This window comes from Physcomitrium patens, chromosome 6 (assembly GCF_059467195.1).
Source record: "Physcomitrium patens ecotype Gransden chromosome 6, ASM5946719v1, whole genome shotgun sequence".
NCBI lineage: Eukaryota > Viridiplantae > Streptophyta > Bryopsida > Funariales > Funariaceae > Physcomitrium > Physcomitrium patens.
The window spans coordinates 2,225,309-2,235,755 of NC_143415.1; the positions used below are offsets into that span (position 1 = coordinate 2,225,309).

Below are 10,447 nucleotides of genomic sequence, written 5' to 3' on the forward strand. Positions count from 1 at the left end.
GCACACACACACACGAAATAAGAAGAATTTCATCATGTGAGCCAATCGAACATCATCCTCACCTTCTGCATTCCCTCAAAATCCAGAGGTAACACACCTCCATCTCCTCTGCATCGATCGGTGGTGGAAAAGGATATCGTGTGCACTTGCAAATGTGTTGTCTTTCCACTGCTTCTTCGCACAGTATGACAAGATGATGTTTTTACCATCACTTAGTTCTGTGTTGGTGTGCTGTGAGATGATGGCGGTGACATCGAAACACCCAAGCCAGCATTAAGGGGCTGTAGGGCAGGAGGAGGCTTAGGAGAGAGAGATGACCTTATGAGAAAAATTCTGCTGTGCACCACTCCAGGCTCCCTTGCAATCATCCTGCTCTCGTCTGTTGTGCTCGTGTTCTGTTCCATTGGCGTGCTGCGATCGCATCTTAACCTTGGTTGTACTAATTTCATCTACCTCAGTGTCCATCTTTTCTTCACAGTTTGTCTCATGCACCAGACTGTAGCGGCAGGTTGGGTGTTAGAAAATAATTTTAAAAACCACTGAATTGGGATTGGTACCGAATGCGAGAAGACGCATGCGCCAACATCACCTGCGGAGCACACGTGGAAATGGCTGTTGTGTCGTCGGTTCATCTAGTTATCTAGATTAGATGGGAATATTAGGAGACACTGCTGGCTGCACCTGCAAGCCATCGGTTAGTGTCAGCCACGACAAACCGTCACATTTCAGTTGTGCACATTCTTTTAGTTATCCCTCACTTGACCCACTTTGACCTCTTGTTTTCGATTGCTTTACATTCCCACATTTGAACTACATATTTTAGACCTCATTACTTCACTGAGTAACTTCATAACTCATCCCAAAATAGCATGGTATATTGAAGCATGGAGGATCATTCCCGGAATAGTCTCTTTGATTCTTTAAGGGTTGTGCATTTTAGGAAACTTCATCACTTCGAGGTTCATGCTCCAGTGCGCTTGAAATGAAACTTATGTGAATGGATCTGGATGCACGCCAGTTTTGGGTGTGCTCAGCTCTATTAGCTCACACTTGAATCAACAGAGAAGGAAATGATCAGCCTGGAATCAAACAGTGATACCGCACCAACATTTCTTACAGTTAGAGACTATGTGGACAAACCACACACTACAACAATGAGCAAGTGAAACAGCTAGAAAAATAAAGAAAACGTTAACAGGCGTGTTTATTGTTTGTCATAACAATGCTATTGCCAACAGCATGAAAGAATACAACTAAAGAAAAAACATGAAACATTCTATTCCGTACATTCCCTTTTTCATTGACTGAATGAAGATTTATAATAAGATAAACATAACTAGGTCGTTCATGAATACGATGAACACAGTACTAGAGACGGCTGCTAAACGTCAGCCTGAACTATAAAATCAAATGCTGTAGAGGCTCAACCATTTGCATCTGGATTGCCTTCCCTGTCTTCAGTAATGTGGTAACCCAAAACTGTCAACAGTTCTGAGGCCAAGTGAGGGGATTTCTAACTCTTCATCCAGATCTTACCCTCTGGAAATGTTCCTAGGAGGTGGACCAATTGTGTTCACTGTACTAAGCCATGAAAATGAGGTAAGAATACAAATTTAAACTCAAGCTTGGAGCAGGTCTTTAACTCATATACAATGGCCTCCATTGCTCCAGAAGTACAAGTCCTAGCTTCACTAAATGATCAAATTTCAGGTAAGAGTGGAATCAGAACTTGTGGATACTTCTGTCCCTTCGATAACTGCCTCCTCTAGCACTGGCGGAATCTCGTCTACTTTGTAACGCAAGTACTGCAATCACACGAAAATAACCCAATCAGAAGAACCTAGAACAACCTTTACAATAACCATGTGATTTTTTCACTGCCCCAAGTTCCGATACAGTGTGAACCATATATGAACGTATGAAGCAAGTCTAAATTATTGATGAACGATCTTGAGGAGAATCTGATTGCAGCAAAAGTATCGGCCTCTGAGTAACAATACTTTTGAATTTGGAAAAAAGCATACTGGAAGCAAAAATTGCCAAACCTTGCGATAAAAGTTAGAATAAGTATTATCCCAGACCAGCCTGTAATTTCCAACACACGGAGATTGGAAACTGCCCTGTTAAAAAGAAATCAAGGGAACAACAAATTAAATACAACAGAAGACATTCCAGATAATAGTCAGTTTTCCTGTCAATAGATTGAAAATCTATTACGTTGAGAGCAGAAATGTAAGCGCTGATATAAATGCTTACCTACTGCAGTTCTCAATCAAAAATGTCTTAGTAAGTTAAAAGAACAATGAATTGAGTCCTTAGCTAGACTCATATAATATTATTTCAAGGAAAACATTGTCTTGATTTAGACATTAGGTACGATAGAATTGAATGATAGGATTATTTACACTACTGATATTAAGATCTTTTTTTCTTTTCTTTTCTTTTTTTCTCCCTTTTCCTCCTATAACTATACTGTGGAACAATTGAAATTAGCCTTCGCAGATACGTTCGAAAGGAAACGATCAATTTCAAGGAAACAAATACCTGATGAGTTTCATATCTTTGATATGGAAACATGGGCCTTGTTGCTCTAGATGAATCAACTAACTCCACGCTGAACCCAATATCCTGAAGTGCCAGTATAATATCAATTAAAATTCGTAAACCACAATCATGAAATTTCCCAAGACAAGACTGTTAAAAGACAATGTGCCACATACTCGACGTTAACCACTTCATCAAAGCAAAGTAAGAACCGATCATTAGCACCGAGCTGAAAGTAAGAATTGAGCGTCAAACAATCATCCTACTTATACCATATCCTAAAATTTGAGCATTTGCCATGAATTCAAACAATTCATAATTTGATGGCAATGATTTAAAATTTTACATGGTTTGAAACCCATGTAGAATAAGTATATGATTTGCAGTTGAATGTGCGAAATAAAAACGAAGCCCATTAAACTGAACTAAGTAGATAAACACGTCCAAAAACCTGGTGCTAATGAGCATCATTCCAGTCTCAGGATGTCGGTCATACTGATAGAATTAATACTTTAGATAGTAAGCGATGTCTAACGAAATTGTGCATGAACAAAGATTTATCAATTTCATGTACTTCCGAAGCCCAATAGTTGTAGAACTTATTAGTTGAAGAATATGGATAAACTTCTTAAACTTCTAACGGTGAAAGATCAGTTTCCGAAGCTTTTTGAGGTTGCTTAGTCGTTAGAGGGTTGAGGGGAAAGCATACAAAATGACGGAAGTAAAATTACCTTTCCAGAAGTTAATCGAAAATCCCAGGCAACCAATGCACCCTCATATTTCACTGGCAGAATAACCTGGACACGAACAGTCAGTTGTCATGATTTACCAAAACCCAACACCCAGCGTCCGCTGAACAATGCAAATGCTGGACGAATGAATCCGTACACATCACTTGTGACATCAACAAAAAGTCATCGCGGGACAAAAGCGGCTGGTTGCAGTCTGGTAAATAGTGGTAGGAAAATTGTAGGGTATGAATACATGCACAAGAAAAAATCAAATGTATAGATCAAATCAACGGCCAAGTTTCTTTTTCGAAAGTAAAAAATTCAGATCGGTAGCATTCTTTGACCTACCTCATGTGTTTTCCCTGCAGCAATGGTTGCCTCCTTATAATCTTGATCAGCAGAACTGTACAAGCCGAAGTTGATGAAAATCGCACACAATCTTAGGAAAAGAAAGCATGCTGTTCAACGAAGCAATACTGGTGCTACTAAAAAGCGGAATCCATTTACATCAAGGAACTGCAAAATGCACTGTATATAAGCTTAATACAGAATAGAAATCAGAATTTCGGGTGCGAAATGCATACGCTGCTATTCCTGCTTCTTCAGGAGTAATGAAGAAGGGAGAGTTCTTGAACACTTCCCTGTAACAAAAACAGTAAGCATCATTCGTTATTTATTCACCAAGAACAGAGCACCTTGTCTAACTAGAGTCAGAACGAAACCTACTACGATCGTACAAGGAAACCGAACGCTTATGAATGCCGAGGCCTCCAAGTCAAATCCTTTCACTCAATGCAAGGAAAAATGAAGTCATAACTTCATGTTCATATCTTAAGAAGTAAAGATACCACTCACAGCTGAAAGCAAGAAATGAAATGGGCAATCTTCTAATGACAACAAACGCTCCAAGCAAAAACTGGGCATGGGAAATGCAGAAAGTATGACGTCAGAATCGGAGGATCCATCATCAGAAGGTGTGAAAGGCATACTGCATGAAGTCAAGATAACGTGTAAAGTCGAATTTGTAAGCCTCCACTGACTGCTCCAGAACCTCCAGCATCTCCTCCCTACTTCTGTAATGAGAACAAGATACTATCTAAATAACAAAGTAAAGAAATCAAAAGCATGTCCAAGTCAGGAACCATCACCAATAAACATAATGGTAAAATGTGGCATGCCATGGTGAACACTTGAATTACATGATTGCGTGACTCTATTCACAACTTGTAATCAGTATAGCATCCTATCATGAAAATACATGCTTCTCCAAAATATACTTAACGTATCTGCCAAAAATGTACTCCAAGTAGAGCAACCAAAAGAATCAATCACCAGAAAAAGATACCGACGTAAACCTGTAATCAATACTTTCAATCATATACTTGGTACAAGAGAAGATGGCATTTACCTAAGTAACGTTTAAAAGTAGAACAGCTACAAAAGTGGAAAGTACTCACATGTCTTCACAATCGAATGCAGACCACCACACTGCAAGAAAAACTCGTAAAGCAACTGCGAAGGTAGTCAGCTTGTATAGAGAAGGTCCATATCGCTCTCTCTGCTCCTCCATTGGCCTGCAAGCAACACAAAGAGCAGTCATACCATGATTCTAGAGGTATGATGCTTATTACTAGCAAATACAAGTGAATGATTGAAAACCATGTAAAAAAAAAGCTCAATGAAGGCAAACTTGAAGTTCGTGCACAGGGAATCTTGAACCACTGCGACTTCACTACAAAACAAACTCATTACAGCGTGAAACAAAAGTATGCAATCACTTTCGCAACTCAGTCCTTGTAGACCAATGTACAAAGGTTAAGAAAGTGTGTACACGTACCCATGGTCATCATTGATTTTACAAACAAACTCCAATAGCACCTGGCACATTAATGTCATCAGTTACAATCAATTCAAGAATCCAGTTGATATGTTAGCAATCGTTTTCGAAATAGCAGAAAAGAATCATGCTCACATCATGAGCATGCAAACCAATCATAAGTACTTCGGAACTCCAATTCAAACAACTAAATCGCTTATCCTGCCAAAAAAAACTAGCCAGAATATGCATGAGGGTTAGGAGTTACCTGAGGGCACCCTACAAGATACTTGACAAGTGTTCGAAAAACACCAGTAGCAGAACCTAGCTGCGCTAATTGACGCCGTCTGCATGTGTACCACAAGTCCACCATAAAATAAAACGTAAGACCTCAATGCATGTTGACATGGAAAGGAAGGTGACAGTCATTGACTACTCTGGAGATTGACTAAACTTTTGATGGCATCAGCGGTCCATAGATTGCAAATAGAGATGATCATAACCCTCACAAACACGATCTTGGGGCACAAATGACAAACCTTTCCATTTGCTGGCTCCAGAGAAGTACATATTTGTCGTGAATACTTCCCCCAGATGCCATTAGATTATCAACTTCGGCTTGTTTCTTTTTCTCAGAACGCTCCCGATATTGTTTGAGATAGGTCAATCGGAAATCTTGAGGCATATACGTAAGAACTACAACAGCACGATACTGTCAGACTTTCATTCTTTGCTTGACTTACATTTCAAAGTTCTCCAGCAGCTTTCTCCCGTCCAAATTGATTTAAGACGGGATATTTTAACATAAGTGATCTCACAACGTTTACGAATGTTAGTAATTTATTTTCAACAAGGACAACAGATTCCATCTAACATCTATGATATTTTAAAACATAAGGAGAAAAATTTACACTTGTTTTACTGAGGCATGACGCAATGCAACAATGTTGTACAGCAGTAACCCAACCATTGTCATTGTGTACCCACCCATGCTGAAAATCCTTTCACTTTGAACTTTCTGAAATGCTACAAGTTTATCCAGCAACTGTTGCAAGCCAACCTCCATCTTTTTAATGCGCTCTGCAACTGGCTCCAACTCGGAAGAAACATTACCCTTCAGCTGAAACATCACGGAAAAGTAATGCTCAGTATCAATTCACGAAATATCGACAGGCACTGCTGTCCACAAGATAAAGTGTCGGGCCATCTGAGAACTAGGTTAATAAATATTGTGTAGAATGAACTGATCCATCCCCTAAAGACTTCCAAGCGTGGGGAACGCTGAGTCATCGTACATTAATTTTATCATTAGGGCAGTAAAATCGGATGCAAGATTGACAAGCCTCGGTAACAACAGAAGGCTTTGAGAATACAAAAAATCTTCTTGGTATTTGTTCACTTCAACTTCATATCAAAGCCGACTGTCTAAAAGGTGATCAAAACCGATAGATATCCTCACAAACAAGCTCGTTATGCCGCTAATTTATTAATTTGTTGACAGCTTGTGATAACCTAACGTCATTCACGATCCAATTATGAAGTCCTTAATATTCCTGCTGCACCAGTCGAAGAGGCAAGAAATAACATTGTAAAACTATACAGTGTATAGAAACAGTCTTCCTGACTGTCTCTCCACATTTAACATCAAAATGCTGCAAAATTACAAGCTCATGGTTGGAAGTTTAAAGGGAAACACACCGACGAAGGCCACTTCCTCTTTGACAAAAGATGAAGCATTTCTTCAATCATCTCTCGGTTTTTCCACAAATTTTCATCGAGTTTGTGAGGAGCTGGGTTGTTGAATTGCCCAATCAGAGCGCCATTATCTGTAAAAACCAATTTCCTAATCGATTAAATAGTTGCTCCTCACATACACGTTCAGCACACGCCACTGCGCGGATACATCACTGAGATTGACTCCGTAGTTATATCTACAGGTTTAAAACTTGCACCAATTATCAGCATCTAGCCATAGACTCGGAAAGAAGGGACGGCATCAGGGAACTCCAGCACCCAGGTGGATGCCGCATGCAATTGATTTCACGAGAACCGCATGATTGATTAAATTATTGAAAAGCAAACCCTATTGCAAGAGAAGGAATACAGATTGATTGCCACAGTCTGAACCTTTCATCATTCTACACGATACATAGCGAATGCTTGACTAGTTCTGCTAGGAGAGAGCCCATCTAGGGACACATATGCCTCAATAGTTTTGAGAAAATCCAGAACTACCTTCTTCAAAGTCTCAAAGCCTTATGTCAATTGTCGGTTTTACGCACACACTTTACCCTAAACTACGGGATCGGCATAAATTAGCACCTAGTGTTGTCTTGTAACACTACAGCACAGTGACAAGGAATAAAGCCGCCGTGAAGGGAATGCTTCTCTCATCTAGAACCACGATCCTCGAACAATTCCTCCACCAAGATCCTCTTGTTCAAGTTTTTGAGGATTCACTCCTAAACTTCCACGCATTCTAAGTCAAGCTAAACCATTCGCCAAATTAGGAGATGTTCTGGAAAATAAACATAGCCATCATCCATACCGCGAATGATAGACAAGAGAATAGAATCGATTACTGTCAAAGGTAAAGGAGGAAGAAAGAAATAAATCGGTTACCGACATCGACATCGGAGCAGACGCACTAAGGGTTGGTGAGGGGGAAACGGAGCAGCAGGAATAAATCCAAGGATCAAAAGACAAAAAAAGTGGGTCCTGCAAACCACCTCATATGGGCGGTTCCACAAATTGCAAATTTTGGTAGCCCAACATGTTTTCAGATGCATGTGAGGAGAAGAGGCGCGATCTTCCCAGGGTTGTGAATTCGACCCATCCTAAAATGTGCTCTATGACGTGACCCACATTCGAACCCTGATCGCCGATTATGAGCTTCCATATTTCTAACATCAGATATGGCTCGAGAAACGATACTTGCAGATTATTGCTATTCGATAAGAAGAGTTTCTAGAAATCGCCAACCCAAGACAAGACCCTTGAAGACCTACCACGAGAGCCGGGACTAACAGTTTGCGCTTTGTGGACGTGCTCCCGAAGCAAAGCCAGCAGCGTTTCAACTTCAGGAGCTAGCGGCGCAAATGGATACTTGTCATAAAATTTGGCAAGAAACGCCCTGTTGATGGGCACCAACCCTGCTGTAGATGCCGCCATCGCCACCGACCCTCTCACCCAATTATCCTTCTACTTCGTCAATGCGATGCACACTCAACGTTGAAACGACCACCACAAGCTCCTTCCAAGCCCCGATCGACACCAATATCACAAGTAGAATAGCAACGCCACAGTCCTGCCCGTGCAAGGAATAATATGGTAGGCAGAATGATGTCGTGAAGTCACGATTCCGGAGTGAGATGGCGATGGTCTGAACTAATGTGGAAGTGGGCAGAGGATGGGAAGATTTGCGAATGAGGTCGAGATCAACAGCCACACGGCCATGGAGCAGTCAGAGCGGAGCGGATCTGGCGAGGAATATTTGAATCTGTAAGATTGATTAAAAGAGGGTCTTGGTGGTGTGAACTCGATCGGAGAATTACGTCCCGCGAGTTGAATGAACTCTCAGGGATGGCCCCGCTGCATGATTATTCTATGCGTTGGGTAGTGTTGTGCTGTTTCCAAGCAATCGACACGCTTTTTGATTCTTTCAAACCGAGTTCCGTCTGAACCAACGCACTTTCATTCGTGGTCGTTTTCTAATGCAGAAAAACAAGGTCAAGAATTATTCCAGTACTCATCCCTCAAAAAGTATACGCAGCAATAGTGATATCATAAGTACCATACAAATAAAAACTACCGCATCAGAAGATATTCGTCGACGATTCCTGAGATTATTCTAGCTCCTTGCCACCACCTCTCGGTCTTGCCTCTGTTTCCTCAGTGCGACTGCAACAGAACAGGGTGTCCATGAATGGAACGTTAGAACGATAAACAAAAAAAATTCCTGTGACGTGTGTTGCAGCGTGTCGGAAACAGATGAATTTGTTACCAATTAGGCAGAATTTAGAAAGACGATTATTTGGAGGGGATCAAACGTTTCAGTGATCAATCGAAATGTGTCAACTTTTATCCAATGCTCTCGGTTACACACACAACAAGGAGCTTGCTGCTTTATCTCGATTTCTGCTTCAGCTTCTGCTGCAGATAGTTTTCTCTCTGTTTAAAATTCGCTCATTTTCTAAATACTGATTATTCAATTTTGAATCGGTGATCTCAGCATGAAGCTCGGCTAGATGCCGCTCCTCCTCGTTCATCGATGTGCAGACTTATTGAGGTCAAACAAACCTATTCGCTTGTAAATTCCAACAACGTAACTGCGTTGTAACCCTACTGATCAATGAATATAATGAGCATCAATTCAACAATAGGTCGAATTAGAATGCACAAGGCTTCAATGTATTCTAATTAGATCCCACTTACAAGGTGCACCAAGTCAGCCTGCAATGCCGGCTTCTTCTGAAATGATAAAGTCAAAGAGCTTGAGTGTGCATAACCGTAAACAGAAAAAGCTACCTTTCAAACAGAATAAAGCTTGAGAGATAATGCAAGTACTACGAAAGTGCTGTTTGCTTCATTATCTAAGGCACCAAAACCTTTTTCTGTTCCAAACCATCAAAGATACAAACCAAATTCTTGTATGTTGTGTAAAATTTCAACACTTCAAACAGCAGTTTTGTGCACTCTTGCATGACGCAATCTCAACCTGCAAGCCAACAACGAGGAAGCCCTTGTACTTCCAACTGATAAGAACTATAAATGTCTCCAGATATAAAAAGAAACGACAAAATTTTAGAATTCAAGGTTTCAGCAAAGATAATACGCTTGAAGCAAATTAAATACCTACTCAATGAAACCAATCCATTGGCTGAAGATTTTACCCCAGTTGAGCCAAGGGTACGCGGACAACTTCTGCAAAAGAAGTAGAAACAAATCTAGACGGTGGCATATCACATACAATTTTAACAAAACTTCGTCGTTGCCTCGGTGCAATTGTCATCACGCATTTCACCTATGACACCTATGATATGTAACCTGCGGCCTTAGCACAAATATCTCACAAACAGTTTCACCAAAGATTCGTGTTGCATCAGACATGTGTTCTTCTATTGGCTACATCACTCAAGGCGCAAATGCCCATCAACATGGAAAATCAATAGTGAAAAACAAGTGTGAGACAACACAACACCACACGCTGCCTTTTATGTCCACCACACCTCCTGCTCTGGTAGAACAAGCTTTCAAGGACTTACAATGACGTGCAAGAAACGTAATGACTAAAGGTTCCTCACAACCTGAAAAACCTAACAAATGCTTCTGAGTCCGAACAGAGAGATCTTGATAA

General features: G+C 40.6%; 1 protein-coding gene across 2 annotated transcripts; it reads right to left on the reverse strand.

Annotated features, from left to right (window-relative positions):
* Positions 1-1,180: 1,180 nt before the first annotated feature.
* Positions 1,181-8,697, reverse strand: LOC112284007 (uncharacterized). 2 transcript variants are annotated; one of them, XM_024523451.3, is made up of 14 exons: positions 8,100-8,697; positions 6,790-6,917; positions 6,079-6,211; positions 5,631-5,787; positions 5,360-5,438; positions 5,113-5,153; positions 4,733-4,849; positions 4,265-4,348; positions 3,860-3,916; positions 3,624-3,678; positions 3,276-3,341; positions 2,545-2,628; positions 2,046-2,120; positions 1,181-1,805 (listed from the first exon to the last, which is right to left on the reverse strand). In XM_024523451.3, exons 1-14 carry the CDS (start codon positions 8,260-8,262, stop codon positions 1,707-1,709), a joined length of 1,338 nt encoding a protein of 445 aa, XP_024379219.1. In that variant the 5' UTR covers positions 8,263-8,697; the 3' UTR covers positions 1,181-1,706. The 2 variants fall into 2 exon arrangements, with proteins under 2 accessions (XP_024379219.1, XP_024379220.1); XM_024523452.3 differs by lacking the exon at positions 8,100-8,697 and adding an exon at positions 7,327-7,445.
* Between the last annotated feature and the right edge of the window lie 1,750 nt (positions 8,698-10,447).